General features: G+C 46.8%; 1 protein-coding gene across 7 annotated transcripts in view; it reads left to right on the forward strand.

Moving 5' to 3' along the window:
• The first annotated feature begins 2,048 nt into the window (after window positions 1-2,048).
• Slc47a1 (solute carrier family 47 member 1) overlaps window positions 2,049-16,297 on the forward strand; it is a 38,098-nt gene continuing 23,849 nt past the window's right edge. For 2 of the 7 annotated variants that reach the window (XM_013365773.4, XM_078042990.1), the window contains exons 1-6: window positions 2,052-2,248; window positions 10,220-10,321; window positions 10,831-10,899; window positions 12,228-12,376; window positions 13,485-13,527; window positions 15,224-15,268. In XM_013365773.4, the coding sequence (XP_013221227.2) occupies window positions 2,114-2,248; window positions 10,220-10,321; window positions 10,831-10,899; window positions 12,228-12,376; window positions 13,485-13,527; window positions 15,224-15,268 (543 nt within the window). In that variant the 5' untranslated portion in view covers window positions 2,052-2,113. Of the gene's footprint in view, window positions 2,249-10,219; window positions 10,322-10,830; window positions 10,900-12,227; window positions 12,377-13,484; window positions 13,528-15,223; window positions 15,269-16,297 lie in introns of all 7 variants that reach the window. The other 5 variants (XM_040269622.2, XM_078042991.1, XM_005341493.4 and 2 more) reach the window with 5 other exon arrangements.

Consider the following 16,297-nt stretch of genomic DNA (forward strand, 5'->3'; position numbering starts at 1 on the left):
GGCTAGGAAGGAGAAGGAGGGTAGGGAGAGAGGTCCAGGAACAAATTATTATCTCCAAGGGCATGCCCCCAAGGATGCATTCCTTTCAATTAGGTCTCACCTCCTACAGTTTGTGTTACCTCCCAATATGTCCATTCAGCTATGAATGCCTCAATGGATTAATCCATTGATGAGGTTAGATTCCTAACAATCCAATCACTTCCCACAAGTTCCTCCACTGCATGAGGGAGCAAGCCCTCAATACATGAGTCTTTGGGGGGGGATATTCCAGATCCAAAATCTGATGCTATTGAACAATAGCAGTGATTGTTTTGTGCAAAGGCCAGCAGGCAACAGCAGAGGCTTGTTCAGCCATGGGCAAGATGAAGGCTCAGGATCTTCTCAGCAAGGAGGAAGAGGAGCTGTTGAAATAGCTGGATGACTTGAAGGCAGAATTGTCCCAGCTGCACATCCCCAAAGTGACAGGCAGCATTGAGTCCAAGCTCTCCAAGATGAGAGCAGTCCATAAACACATTGCTTATATTCTCTCCATCATTAACCAGATTCAGAAAGAAAACCTCAGGAAATTCTACAAGGGCAAGAAATTTAAACCCCAGGATCTACACCAAAAAGATGTGTGTCATGTGCCTCAGAGTCATGAAGCAGGAGGACCTGAAACTGAGAAGCAGCTGTGGAGGTACCTGGTCAAGGTCTGAGCACCACAGCAGTAATAAAATATAAAACCAGAAGAGCAAAAAAAAAAAATACAATAGCAGTGACCAAAGATCTAGTCTATATCCTAACATTTTTATCTATGAGGTCTCATAGCTTTTGGGAAACTTCTCTACTCCATGCAATTCTGGTGGGACGCTTAACTAGTTGTGAATAGCATCCAACCCTTTGGTACAGAGTTCAGTACATGTTTCAGTTGCTGTCAAACATTAGATCCTATTTTCCTGGCCAGAGCGATTATTCCAGAAGTGGGTAAGAAACCTAAGCAGGGTTGATTTAAGTTGTCTCCAAGTTTTGTATTTGTTACTTTGGAGCTAGAAGAAAAGCAGGAAGGGTCTGGCCCACAGGGTGAGTAAGATAGGAATGTGGGCACTAGAAGCCACCATCACCTGCAGAGAAGGGAAAGGTTCAGGAAGAAAGAAACTAAAGACTGAATCACAGTTGGTGTGGAGAGCAAGGGAGAGGAAGAGAGGTGGCTAAAGGGAAAATACTACTGATCTTGTTTTTAAATCCCTGAATCCAAACTTTCTGGTTCCCTGAGCCAACATATTTCTCTTTTCCTAGTTTCACTGCTTAAGATGGATCACTTAGAACAGAAGGAATTTTGCCTGTTAACAGAAATCGTCCTGGACTTGGTAGCTAAGGTTTGTTAGGCAGCGACTGAGTGCCAGGCTGGGGTCACGTGGTACTGGATCAGGCCCTCCACCCACACGATCCCAATCATTTCTCAGAACTGGCAGGTACATATCATTTTGAGGAAACTGAGGTTCTGCGAGGCGAGTTGTCTACGTTTTCTAAGGCAGCAGCCTCTCCTACTCCTACCTCTGGCAGATGGATAAGCATCTAAGACCAGCGAACTCAAACTGGAAAATGTCAACTTGCAGCTTTATCCTGATAGTTTCTAAGTTCCTTAAGAGAACTACTGGTGGTAGAAGAGAAGTATGTAGAATCCAAATGGGAAACGACATGCGCTGAGAGCAAGCTGCACAGCAACCACCCAAAGCGCCCAACCCGGACAACTGGCTGTCCGCCAGCTCGGTCTTCCACTCTACAAACTTCAGACTCTGAAACCCCCAGGAGAGACGCCGGGCCACAGCGCGTCCCAATGTCCGAGCCTCGGAGGATCAGCCCTCCCATCCCCGGAGCGCTTTCCGTTAGTTTGAGAGCTTTTCAAACTCGGATCTCCAAAAAGTGCCGGAGTTCACAGCTTTCCTAGGACTGGGGGCCTACGACCCCGGTGTTAGGGTGCAAGGAGCCGGTCCAAGGTCGCGGCTGGCTGGCCGCGCACTCAGGCGCTGGGAGAGCTGGGGGCGGTGGTCAGGGGCGGGGACTGGAGTTGGGGCGGGCCCAGTGCGGTCCTGCAGCTAGTGTCGGCGCTCCCCGGCAGCACCGCGCCGGGCACATGGAGGCTCCCCTGGAACCCGCGCCCGGGCGGGTAGGCCCGGAGAACACCTCGGGTCGCCGCGGGCTGCGCCGCCTGCTGTTTTCCGACTTCCGAGAGGAGCTGCGGGCGCTCCTGATCCTGGCGGGCCCCGCGGTGAGTCAGGTGGCCCCAGTTGCAGGCTAGTCCAGGCAGGTTGGGGGCCCCGTGACCCGTGTTGACTCCTGGGACTTGGGAGAGGTGGGGACCGAGGGAACTTGCCGCAGGAGGGGGACCGGGTGGGCGCTACCTTCCCAGGGTGCGTAGATCCGGGAGGGCGCCTGTGCGCCTCGGCGGCTCCGAATGTGTCCTGATTGCCAACTGATCTGCACCCTTCCACTGGGCACAGCTGGCTCCTGGGCGAGCAGGAGGCACCGCAAGGCCGGCGGCTCCCGCCTCCTGCGTTAGTACCTCCTGTGAAGCGGGAATCTGTGCCCCTAAAGAAACTGTCCCCCACCCCATCCCACCCCACCACCACCACTGGGTGCCTTCAGTGAGTGCGGATTTTCAGAGAACTAAGCAAAAGTTACTAGAACTTCAAAGTACCCAAAACTTGGCTTCTTTGCAACTAGCGGCTAAGTCCGGTAGTTCCGGTATCCAGATAATTATCCTGAGGCATGGAAGAGGAAGGCGAATTGTCCCTGTTGCATTTAGGCTTCTGAAAGTGTTTGGAATTCGGAATCAACCTCTGCAAAGGCATCCTGCACCAGCTTCCCTTTCCCACAAGTAATTGTGTTAAAAAAAAAAAAAAGTTTTAACGTGGTTCTGTTTGGAGTTGAAGTTCTTATCTGTGGGTTTTTTTGGTTTTTGTTTTGGTTTGCTTTTTGCTTAGGCCTCTTTCTGCCTTGCCTTTTAAAGGTAATGTGTGTGCGCGCGTGTGCGTTTTAAATCGTAAGAACCACAAAACATGTGATCCTGTTCATGTTCTGCCAGTTCCAGTTGTGGGGTAGGATAGCCACTTCAACTAGACCAGAAGCTGTCAGTGAATGTTTAAAGAGAATACATTTTTGGTTAAGGCATACACATTCTGCACCTGCTCTGGCTGAGATGGAAAGGTGTGGCCTCCAGCAATGGCACTTGCCGTGGTTTGTGGGATATAGTGACAGCATTGTGGAGTGCAGGCAGTAAGAATCATGAGGAGGATAAAGCTATGAAATGAAAATCCACCCAGTGTGTAGGAGGCTGTAATGCTCCTGGTAGATAGGAAAGAACTCCTACTTTGGAATCTCTAGACCTGGGCTTTACTTCCCTGTGTTGAGGGAATTAATGGTCCAGGTTACCTGCCCCTGGAAGGCCAATATTAGAGAGCTGAGAGTTGATACAATGGATTCAGGCTTACTCAAGGGCTGGCATTCTTGAGAAAATAGAGAAGCTATCCCCTCAAAGATCCATCTAGGAGTTCTCAGGAGGCACAAAGGGCTTTTATGGGGAGGAGAAAGGAGAAGCAGGGCAGAAAAGCTAGGTGCTGAGCCAGGTTCTCTTCGTCTGTGTACTCTTTTTTCTTTTCTGGAACATTGCAGTAGATTTCCAATCCTGGGGTCAGTGAGCTGCTGCCGTTCTTTTCCTTTTGAATTTACATCCTCCCTGTTAGTTGATACATAGATCCAAACAGAAGGAGCACTACAAAGGTCATCAGATGTTCAGCGTTCTAGAATTCTAAAGAAATATTTAGAGGACATGGTGGTGCAGGCCTGTAATCTGAGAGCCTGAGGCAGGAGGATCGCAAGTTTGAGGCTAACCCGGGCAATTTAGCATGACTCTGTCTCAAAATAAAAAATACAGGGATACAGGGATGTAGCCTAGTGTTAGAGAGCCTTTGGCTTCAATCTCGGTACTGCAAGGGGGCAGGGGATGGGGATTTAGCAGTTAACATTGGTTAACATTGTAACCTCTAGGTGGGCTTTCTTTTCTCTGAAAGGATTATGGAGGGATGGAAGGGCGAAGGGAGGAGGAAATCAGGGCAATTTCAAAAGAGGATCCCTGTTACACCTGCTTCCATCTCTTCCAAAGTATGTTAGGATATGGATTTGTGAATTTGAGCATTTCTAGTTTCCACTTGTCCATCCATAAAGTGAGGATGAGCCCAGCTGGTTGGATTGGGCCACCCACCTGTGTAAAAAATAGGCACAAGATGGAAAAAAGAAAAGTGAACTTTTTGCAGTTTGATCAAATGGGGGGGGGAGCAGCTAGATTCCTTCTCCCTTCAGGTCCCACCAAAGCCCTTAAAATTTATAGAAACCAAAGCCAGGTAGTATACATATGTAGAATTAGTTGGCCTCAACAGGGGGCAGAATGGGAGGAAAGGAAGGAAATACACATATGCAGATTTAGTTAGCCTTTGCTAGACAGGTCAGGGCAGGGGGCAGTCTCTATCCTCAGCTTCTTTGGCCACCCTGGTTAGGCCATGGGGTGGCAGACCCATGGCTTCCATTCTCGTCATGAGGAAGTTGAACTCCATTCCAGAGGGCATCCCCCAAATTCAGTCTGTTTCAATGTCTTGGGTGTAGGAGACCTCCTTGGATCTCCAGGGATGAGCATTAGACTGATCTGTCTGTGAGCATAGACACCTATACATGTGCATGATTGTGTTTATTATAATTACAAATACATACTCATTGCAGGGAAGGGACCCAAGACAACAGAAGAAAAATACTCTAAGATCACACTGTCAAGAGATAATTTGGGATTTTCCCTTCCACTCTTTTATGTACATGCCCATGAATGCTTTGCAAAAATGAGATTGGAGACTTCTGGTACCAGTATATGGATCCTGTCTTGAAGCCTCTCCATCTCTATTCCCATCTGCTGTTTAGTTTCCTATTTTCTAAGGGGCAAGGGATAGGAGATCAAAACCTTTTCCCCCTGTGGTCAATGTCCAATACTGTCTTCTCCAAGACTCTACCATAAAATAGGTAGAATGGCCAGTGTGGCGTGCCTCTGTCTCTCTCTCTCTCTCTCTCTCTCTCTCTCTCTCTCTCTCTCTCTCTGTGTGTGTGTGTGTGTTTCCTCTTTCTTATTCACCATCTCCCTTCCAGACCTCTCATGTTTCCTGACACTTGGGAGCATTAGAATTCACCATGATACTCTCCTATTGATCTGAAGAGAGAATAATCCAGAAGGCCAAGGAGAGAGTGGGAGATGAACAGGTTCACCTCTCAAAAGACGCTCTTCATTTTATCCTGCTGAAAACTTTAGGAATGCAGGTATTTGCCCAGGGATGGAAAGTGGTAGTCTGCAAATACCTAGCCTCAGGCCGTTCAATTGTGCTCTCCTTTTGTGATTAGCATCTTCCAACCAAGATGAATTGTTAGAGTCCTCAAAAAATAACCCCAAAGATGGATTTCCCTGTGGGCATGGACTGTGATGTAAGAGAAGTAGGATGCCTAGGTCCAAGCTTCTGGGAAAGAGCTCTGGAAACTTCTAGGGCTTCAGGGCAGAAGATGACTTCAGGGCAGAGGGGTGACATCAGATGAAACTGGAGTCAAGACAAAAAAATAAACAAATAAATGCAGGCTGAAAATGTGAATTGTCATGGGGGTATAGGGAAATACTTGACAGGGAGTGATTAGTGACATATGTCAGATTCAGCGGGGAAGGTTGCAAGGGACAGGAGACAATCCAGGCCAAAGGAGAGGAAAACCAGGAAGGGGAAGATGGTTCCTCTTCCAGACAGGTCAAAGGATGAGTGAAAGGATGTGGGGAAATATTGAGTGTTGGTGGGAGCTAAAAGACAGAACCCCAGCGGGGCCTAGGACCTTCCCTCTCTCCTTTCCAGTTCCCCTTCCAAACCATCCTCCTGAAGGCTTCTGGTTTTAGCATTCTGAATGTCTCTCAGAGAGATCTACTTCACATTCCCACTCTCTCAGTGGACCACTATAGCTTCAAGCAGAGTTTCTAGCTCATGTTGTCCAAAATATTCCACATGGAGCTCTGAAAATCCTTTCAAATGCATATCTGAGCTCTGAGCCCCAGCTCAAACCCCTGAACTTGATCCTGTAAGTCCCTCTGAGCTCTGATCTCTATTGAACCCTCCTGCCTTAGCTTGTTTCACTGTCTTCCATTGCCCTTCTCCTAGGAAGCCTCAGCACCCCCTCCCACTACCTATACTCGGTCCCTCTGCCTAGAAAATTCATCATTCAAATGTTAACTCATTGCCTCCAGGGACCTTTCCTGACTACTTGCTGTGTCCCTACAGCTCACCATGCAAATCCCACTTAGCTGAGTTCCTGAATCTGCAACATCTTTTCCTTTTCTACCATGGGTTCCGTTGGGTAGGAATGAAGCCATGGGTGTTTGGTTAATGCACACCCAGGCACTTTGAGTTCCAGAGACGCTGTCCTGAAAAGACATTCTGCGTTCCGTCAGGTGACTTTGGACTGAAGCTTCCTCATGTATAAGGAGGCTGTCTGGGGTGACTTCGCAGATTCTTTTCTGTGCTGACCTTTTGCTGCTAAGAGTGGACTTTCAGGCCCACTGGGAAGGGGTAAGACAAGTCCTTGTGGAGGACTTGTACAGTTCACTGAGCAGTTCACTGAGACTGAGCCCAGGGCCTGGAACAAGCTAAGTGTGAGGTCTGCAACTGAGCTACACACATTCAGCCCCTACTCTTCACAATTTCTATTGTCCATTTGGCTCCATCTGAGCCACTGCCAGTTCAGTTCACTGTTTTTCAGGCAGCATTGAGATATCTTAGGGCAACAAAACTTTGTCCAGGATGGGTGAATTCCCTGGCATAGCAACATGCTTTTTTTTTCCCCCAAGGGTCTAGAACATTCTCAAAGTGTTATTTTGGGATAACACTTGAGCACCTGTGTATAGGCTATATATGGAGGTAGGTGGAGGATATGTTAAAATACAGATTCGTCAGCCCCCCTTATCTCCTAAATCAGTTTGTCCAAATCAGCCAGAACACAAGCATTTTTAACACCTTGCTCCCTGGGTGACCTTTGTGTACATAAACCACATTCTGTGACTAGGAGTCACCCAAAGGGCTTGAAACCAGAATCTGAGGAGTAGTTAGTAAATCTAAGTTCCAGAACTCTGTCCCTCCTGGGTCTGAGGATCAGGATGGGCTGGCTGGGTTTGGCTGCCTGGCCTGGGTAACGAGAACAGGGTTGTTACCATAACCCCAGCAAAATTGTAGCGGCCTTCACAAAGGAACAGTTTTAGCTGGCATTGACATTGAAGGTGTGTCTCACTGGATCAGCTGAACTGTGCTCAACTTTCTTTGACTTTTTTTTATAAGAGACATCTGAACTATTCCTACCCTTGGACTGGGCGCTCACCCTAAGAAAATGCCTCATCCCCACCCAGCTGAAAAGATGTTCGGAACAGTATGGTTTATAATAGCAAAATCTCGGCTGCACTCCAGAGGCCTGTTGATAGGCAAGAATGAGCCTTTTTCACATGAAGACATGAAAAATAGCTTATGGGTCACCTGTAAGGAGGCAGGGAACGGTGCGGTGGAAACATGAAGTTCTATGGGAAAGGAGAAAAAAGAAAACGTTCCGTGAACATGACAGTTTGCTGCGGTTTCTGGGCACCCAACACCTCATGAACAGCCATCTGAAAAGATTGGGAAATGATGCTGGGTGACCTAAGACCTTTGAAGTTATCCGAATTCACAATTTAAATAGCCACCAACACCACTGAATGAAACCACAGAGAACATCTGTAAGGGAAATGACAACACCTAAATCATGTCACTATGTCCTGGCACGAGGCTATGGAAATCCATTGGCTCAAGCTTTAGATTCTACAGAATCAGATTATTCACGTCTTTTTCCTTTCTTTTTCTATTCTGTGGTGCTGGGGATTGAATTTAGGACTTGTGCTAGGTAAGCCCCCTATCCCGGAGCCACACCCTTGGTCCCCACCTCTTTTATTTACATCTCCACGCCTCCATTTCCATTTCTCTCCTGTCTTATTTTGTCTTTCTTGTGCAATACCAAAGTCTTCCTTCTGCTCAGTAGAAAGAGGCCCTGTTGGAAATTAAATTCACATTTGATTTCTGTGGTAGTGAGAGAGGGTCTGGGTTTGGGAGCTGATGCAAGAAAGATATGTTCCTAAGACTTGGGTGCACACCCCCCCCCCCCCACACACACACACAGACACACAGTTAGAAGAAGCCAATTCATATTTTGAAGGTCTGGTCAATCACTGGAGTTGGACATGGTCTCTCTAGATGTTTCTAGGGATGAAAGGAAAGAGAGTAGTCACCTTGTTACAGCTCTGGACCTGATTAGGTACTAATACAGCAATTTTGGGATGGCTAAAGGGCTAGCACAGTTTGTGTGGAGACCAGAAATAAAAGCTGTGTCACTGGAAGCCCTTGAAAGGCTATAAGAGGTAGCATTGGAGCAGAACCAACAGTATCACCATCCCTGGCACCAGTTTTTGGAAGGGCTTCTGTGAGGCAGGCAAGCAAATCCTGAGATGCCTGTTCTCTTCTCCCAGGGAGGGGGTTCAAATGAACCTCCCTCTTGGAGAGACATAAGACATGAATAATCTGATACTGGACTGCTTGGGTATGAGCATGAACTGGTTTTAAATTAACCTCAAGATATAAGTGACCAAGCATTGTGCGATTCTTAGTAGTCACTGGAATTTTGAGGAAGAATAAGCTTAATAGTCCAGAAACTGAATTTGTTTTCATATCTGAGCCTTGTAGAATTACAGAATTATAGGTAGCTGGGCACAATGGCATGTGCCTATGATCCCAGAGACTCAGGAGGCTGAGGCAGGAGAATTGCATGTTCAAGGCCAGCCTCAGCAACTTAGAGGGGCTCTAAGCAACTTGGTGAGACCCCTGTCTCAAAATAAAAAAGAAAAACACAGGTAAAGTGCTTGTGGGTTCAATCCACAGTAGAGAGAGAGAGAGAGAGAGAGAGAGAGAGAGAGAGAGAGAGAGGGAGAGAGAGAGAAAGGGAGAGAGAGGCATAGACATAGAGAGACAGAGACAGAGACAGAGATACTCGGGTGCAACCAGTAGCATTTCACCCAGGGATCCCAGATTATACTGGCCTTTCAGTGAATGATCTCACTCCTACCTTAGGCCCTGCTGATTGTGGAATGTCAATGCTGACTGGAGTGAGTTTTTGCCACTGAAAGCTATATTCTCTTCAGGAGAATTCTCATTTAGGAATCTGGAATAACAAGGAACAAAGAGGTTATCCAAGAAAGCAACCTCTGAAAACTTCTGAAGAAATTTAATGTGATCTATGCATGAGCAACTGAAGTGAAAAATAACACCAAAAAGGCTAGGATGTTCTTAAAAATGTGATTCTGGGGGAATGGAAAGAGGATGACCTGTTGGTACAGGGGTGCTGTTGGATAGGAGGTAAACTTCTCACGTTTTATAGCACAGTAGGGTAACTAGAGTTGACAACAATTAATTGCATATTTCAAAATGACTAGTGTAGAGAATTTTGAATGTTCCCAACACAAAGGAACGATAAGGGTTGAAGGTAATGGGTGCACCACTTACCCTGATCTAATCATTACATGGCAATGTAATACTATATTAAATATCACACTGTACCCCATAAGTATGTATCCTTATTATGTGTCAATTAAAAACATTTTTTTTTCTGGTACTTGGAATTGAACCCAGGAACCTGCATGAGAATCATCTCAAGGGTTTGTCAAAACACAGGGTGCTGGGCCCTATCTAGGGGTGTGGGCAAATATTGCACCCCTGAGCTACATCCCCAGTCCTTTTTTTATTTCTTGTTTTGTGAAAGGATCTTGCTGAGTTACCCAGGTTGGCCTCATACTTGGAATCCTCCTGCCTCCGCCTTCCGAGTCACTAGTATTACAGGCATGTACCAGCAAGTTCCGCTTCAATTAAAGTTTTTTAAAAATTAAAAAAAAATTTTAATGGGTTTTTGACCCAGTGATGGCAGATAAACATTTGGCTGTTTCAAAAAGGCCCTCAGAAATCATCCATTGGACTATGGAAGCTGGCAGTGGTTCTTTAAAAGTTGGGTGCCTTTACCTCCCACTGGAGCTGGTTGGGGGAGGGCACCGAGCCACCTTGGACTGTGATGGCTGGCATTCATCTCTCCTCCTCTTCCCCTCTGTTCCCAGTTCTTGGCCCAGCTGATGATGTTCCTGATCAGTTTCATAAGCTCTGTGTTTTGCGGCCATCTGGGCAAGCTGGAACTGGATGCTGTCACACTTGCAATTGCAGTACGTACCAGACTTCCTAGCAGAGCTTTATGAAAACCCTCAGTGTTCCTTTTCTCCTGCTGCGATGACACAGGACCACTTTTGGAGCATCCTGTCAGTCCTGAAGCTGCAGATTTTAAAGTATGGCACAGTGTGGATTTCTGGATGATGGGGGCTCAACCAACAGTTTTTGAGCAAGGGACTGATCCAAAATGGCTAGTGCCCCATTCCGTTCCCATAAGAAGGGTTCGTGACTCCCTGAATTTAGAGAGCAAAATATCTAAGACTTAAAATACAAAAACACTGGGTAAGGACCTCTGACCTAGATTTTTCATCCCTCTCTGATCTCGTGTGTCTGTCCTTTAATCTGGCCCAATAGATTGGAGCAGGAGTTCCGGGAGTTAACGAGGTGATAAGATTGGCTTGTTAATGCTGAAGGAGGAGCTTGGCTGGCTTGGATCAGCAAGATAGAAAATTTACCTTTCTTTCCTCTTTAACAACGTCTGGTCTTCTCCTTGGTTTATTTCCAGGTTATCAATGTCACCGGCATTTCAGTGGGACATGGCTTATCTTCTGCATGTGACACCCTCATCTCCCAGGTATGGAAGTGGTCACATTTTCTCAGTGTCCCCAACATCTTAAGTATATAGATGGCAGAACCCCATCAGCAAGAAGGAGAGTCCTGTGTGCCCACGGATGAGAAAATCCGCAACAGTAGACACCTGTGGCATTCTCAGTCAATTGACTCCAGTTCTCCTTTCCTGCTCTATTTGAAATGTGGCTGGGTTCCTTTCAGCACTGTGAACTAGTGTTCACTGTATGACTACCTGATTTGTTTTGACCAAACAGTGAATATTTGGCAAAAGTCCCTTCTATCATGTACACGTTTGAGCCTGTAGTTTTTCAAACTTGGGCCTGTATCAGAATCACCTCAAGGGTTTGTCAAAACACACGTTGCTGGGCCCTATCTAGAGTGTAGGTTAATATTCACATTCGCTTTGGGAAAGAGGGAGGAGGTGGAGGGAAACATTCCGACTCATCTATAGATATTTTAAATTGATTGTGCTATTATATTCCAATAAACCCATCAGGTTGGAAGCATTTGAGGTTGAAAATGCATTTAGCACGCTAACCTACCAAAGATCCTAGCTTAGCCACACAACACACTGTGTTCAGTTGTTTCCCCTCATGATTGTGGGGCTGACCGGGAGCTGTGGCTAGCGGCCACTGCCCAGCACCAAGAGAGAGAGGATCATACCTCATATCAGAAACCTGGGGAAGGATCCAAAATCAAAATTCAAAGCGTGGTTTCCACGGACTGAACCCAGATCCCCTTCGTACCATCTTAAAGTTGAAAAATTAGATTGATCCATTCCTAAATTGAGGAACCATGTGTATTTGTGTAAACATTCCCTCTGGCTAATCTGAAGCTGCCGTGGAGATGGCACTGAACGTGAAACTGGAAGAGACGCGCACAGCTTGGCTTCTGTAAGTCAGCAGGAACTGGCTCCTGACACCACTGGCCCTGACCCCAGGGTTTCCACTCTAGTACGTCTGGAATGGAGCCTGAGAATTTGCATTTTTAACAAGTTTCCAGGTTATGCAACTCTGACTGCACGTTAGAATCACACGGAGAGCTTCTAAACATTATTATTACTTGGTATCCTACCTTGGATCAGTTAGATCTAGAGTGACTTTAGTGGGATACTGTCATCAGTTTAAAAATATCCCCCCTGGGATGGTTCTCATGGGCAGTGACATTCTAAAATTACCCATTTTTCTCACTATGGTCACCTTCTCCCTAAAGAATATGGCAGAGTCTCTGCTGGCATGTTTGTTTATGAGGTATGATGGGAGGCTTTGGGGGGGACAGAGAAGATGTGCCATTTCTGTGCTAATGGCTTTGTTTTGGACGTGCACACCCCAGACATACGGGAGCCAGAACTTGAAGTATGTGGGGGTCATCCTACAGAGGGGCATGCTCATTCTGCTCCTCTGCTGCTTTCCCTGCTGGGCGCTTTTCCTCAACACTCAGCACATCTTGCTGCTCTTCAGGCAGGACCCGGATGTGTCCAGGTAAGATGAGATGTGTCGTGGTGGCCTGGGCATCCTCCCCTGCAGAAGGACCATCTATCCAGGCAGGCTCACCCTCTGGGAATTATAAAGGGCAGGGACGAGGCTGAATACCAAGATGAGCATCCAGCCCTCCTTGGCTGACCCCTCCCACCTTAGTTCCTTCCACACCTGGCTTCTAAGATCTGGACCCCCTTCTCTCCTGGCGACTTCCAGGGTAAAGAGTTTTGATGGGAATTCGCTTTACAAACATCCTCCGTGAGGCATGGTAGTCCATGATCTGTGACTTGTGCCTGAGGGTGGTATTAAAATCACCTGGGCACTTTAACCCTCCACCCAGGCATCTGGTCCCCAGCTCCAGGACTCTTAATTGGTCCAGGGTGAGGTCGGGGCCTCAGTCGCTTTCAAAGCTTCCCAGGTGGGGCTGGGGTTGTGCCTCAGCGGTAGAGCGCTTGCCTAGCATGTGGGAGGCCCTGAGTTTGATCTTCAGCACCACATTTAAAAAAAAAAAATAAGTAAAATAAAGGTATGTGTCCAACTACAACTAAAAAAATAAATACTAAAAAAAAAAAAAAAGCTTCCTAGGTGATGCCAATGAGCTGCCACGTTTGAGACCCACAGGTTTAAAGGATTATGACGGCTCAGATTATGGTAGCTGAGAAGGAGGAGCCAGGTGGACCAGATATAATCCCCCAGGGCACCCCCTCGGGTTTATTTATTTCCTCCAGCCACACCACACCTCCTACAGTTACTATCCAGTACAGGATTCCTTTCAAATCATAAATCCATCAAGTGGATGGATCTCCTGATTAAGTTACAACTCTCATCATCTGGTCCTTTCACCTCGAAACAGCAACACAGGAGCTTTGGGAGAGCCAGCTCACATCCAAACCATAACACACCTATCCTACACTTAGGCTTGAAAGAAGCGAGAAAGGTCATTTGGGTCATAAGATGACAAGATCTGTGTATCAATTTCCCCATTCGCTGCAGTGGTTTGAGTCCATTCATTTGGGAAGAACCAAGGATGCAAAAAGCAGCTTGGGTCATTCTGTTCTGCCTCTCCTGAAATACAGGCCTCTCTCATTGTTTCTTATTTTTCATGATATAGGCTTACACAGACCTATGTGATGATCTTCATTCCAGCTCTTCCTGTAAGTTTTCCAGGGCTCAAAAGCTCCATCCTTGAGGTCCAGGGGTGAACAGTAGCTGGGACGTCTGTGAACCCCATGTGTTGGCTCAGACAGTCTTGTGAGTCTCCTGGGTGACGCAGGCTCCTTTGCAGAAGTGTGCTTTTAATCCCACCCATTAAGGACGCAGCCAATGTTAACTTCATCTCAAAGAAACACCAGGGTTGCGGGGGCGGGTGTGTGTGTGTGTGTGTGTGTGACTCCATCCCAGGAGGCCACCTTCTTGAATTCCAATAGCTTCAGGGCCTTGTGGGATCATCCAGAGAGAAGAATTCAGACTTTCTTCCCCCACCCCCAGAGGTCTTACCCACCTCATGACCTCTAAGAGCATCACTTTGACCTTTAGACCTTTTGTGGAGACACGCTCAGGAGACAGAGTGGGATCCCACCGAACCCTTCAGTGGGTGTTAATGTTTGACACCCATTTGTCTGTGGTCAATGAACCATCAAAGCTGAGGTCGTTAAGTTGGAGAGTGTGGATGGATTCATTTGCTGGGGCTGTCACCACATAATATCACAGACTGGGGGGACTTAAACAACAAAAATGTATTTTCTCACCGTTCTGGGAGCTGCAAGTCCAAGGTAACGGTATCAGCAGGGTTGATTTCCTCTGTGGCCTCTCTCCTTGGCTTGTAGATGGCCCCCTCTTTTGCTGCCAAGTCACTTAGTCATCCTCTTGTGTACAGAGCCCCTAGTGCCTTCTTATAAGGTCACCGATCCTGTTGGATTAGGGCACCACTATTACACCCTCAATCATCTCTTTAAAGACCTCCAAATATAGTCACACGGGGAATAGGGCTTCAGTGTGAATTTGGGGGACACAGTTCAGCCTGTAATAGTATCCATTGGTCCTCATAACTAACTCTGTGCTCTATAGTTTATCTGCTTTCATTTTATTTATTTTTATTTTTTAAAATAATTTTTTAGTCGTTGATGGACCTTTATTTTGTTTATTTATATGTGGTGCTGAGAATCAAACCCAGTGCCTCACACATGCCAGGCAAGCACTCCACCACTGAGCTACAATCCCAGCCCGATTGATTCTTTCTTTCTTTTTTTTTTTTTTTTTTTTTGTGGTGCTGGGGATTGAACCCATGGCCTTGTGCATGCAAGGCAAGCACTCTACCAACTGAGCTATATACCCAGCCCTTCATTTATTTTTATGTCACTTTTTTTGGGGGGGGGCAGGTATTGGGGGTGGGGGCGAGAGTTGCTGGGCATTGAACCAGGACCTAAAATGTTAGTCAAATGCTTTACCACTGAGGTGCACCTCCAGTTCTACCCTAAAATCTTTAAAAAATGTGTTTTTTTTTTCATCGTTCCACTGAGTGGGACAACAGCCTTGTCTACAAGGAAGGGGCCCTCTAAGTTACCTCCCAATATCCCCAGAATATCTTTGCCATGTACCAAGAAAACTGCATTTCCTTTTTTCAGATGGGGGTGTGCTTGGATCATATGAATCCATAAGAGAGATGTGTGTAAACTCCTTGGCCACACAAACGCCCTGCTCCTGCCCCTGTGCTTCGAGGGAGGCTTAGTGGGTCCCTGTGGGGGCAGAGGGCAGCTGGGTCTTGGTTAGGGCACAAGCCAGCCGTGGCTCCCCGTTCACTGATGTGTGGCCAGACCACAACGTTAACATCCACCTCTGGTTCTCTTGCAGGCAACCTTTCTTTATATCTTACAAGTTAAATACTTGCTCAACCAGGTAATGTGGACAGTTCTTTTCCTTTGGAAGGCTAATGGGATGGGGGCCCTGTGCATACTCAGAGACCCCAGAGTGGGGGACATTTTCAAGATTGTGCATCCAGGACTTTGATGTGGAGAGGGGTGCTAAGTGATATCAAGGAAATCAAACATTATTTTTGGCTCTGGAAAATTCACATCCAGTTCCCACTGGGAAATATTGTCATTGGCAAAATAGGGTTGGACCCTCCGTGTTCTTTGGCTCTTACATTTTAAACTGGCTCCTTGGAAGGAAGAGTGCAGGCCTGTCTACTCTCTGGAGAGAAATGAGGGTCAAATGACCCGTCTGGCTCCAGAGAGCCAGCTTCTCTGCTTGATTCTGTCTGAAAGCCCCCAGGTTCCCCAGTGGGGACATAAAAGCTTCGATTTTAATGACATCTAATGTTAGTCAGGACTTTTCACATGTGGCTAACAGCAGTGGCCAAAGGTCCCAGAATGGTCGCCTGATTTGGTAGGTGTGGATTCATGATGCCAGTGTTTGATGTACGACCATGGACTTGCTTCTAGAACAATCCAGGTAAATGGGGGCTGGGATGTGGATCCCCATCACACAGGCAGGCAGGCAGGCGGGCAGGCTTTCCTAGCATGAGGAACATGAAGGATGAGGGAAAGGAGAAGGAAGGGAGTAAGTTACCTACCTTCTTCATGATCTCATTGAACATTACTGTATTAAAAAAAATAAAAAATTTTTTCCAATCTTTAAATGTTAGGATTATATACTCAAACTATCTTTAGACCGAGAGGCTGGAACCCAGGGCCTTGTGCATGCTGGGCAAATGCTCTACCACTGAGTTCCATCCCCAACCACCCAGAAGTCAGCATGCTTGGTGGACTTCACCTCGGGCCCTAATTTGGTCAAGTGAGGACGGTCGGTAGGAAAACACCATTTTTCAGAAATATGTGGGATCTAGAAGTAGGAGCCCTGAGCCGAGGAGGGTCAGAGGTGTGAACAGAGTGATGGTGAGCAGGAGCGGTTTCTCAGGAGAAAGCC

This window comes from Ictidomys tridecemlineatus, chromosome 3, assembly GCF_052094955.1.
Source record: "Ictidomys tridecemlineatus isolate mIctTri1 chromosome 3, mIctTri1.hap1, whole genome shotgun sequence".
NCBI lineage: Eukaryota > Metazoa > Chordata > Mammalia > Rodentia > Sciuridae > Ictidomys > Ictidomys tridecemlineatus.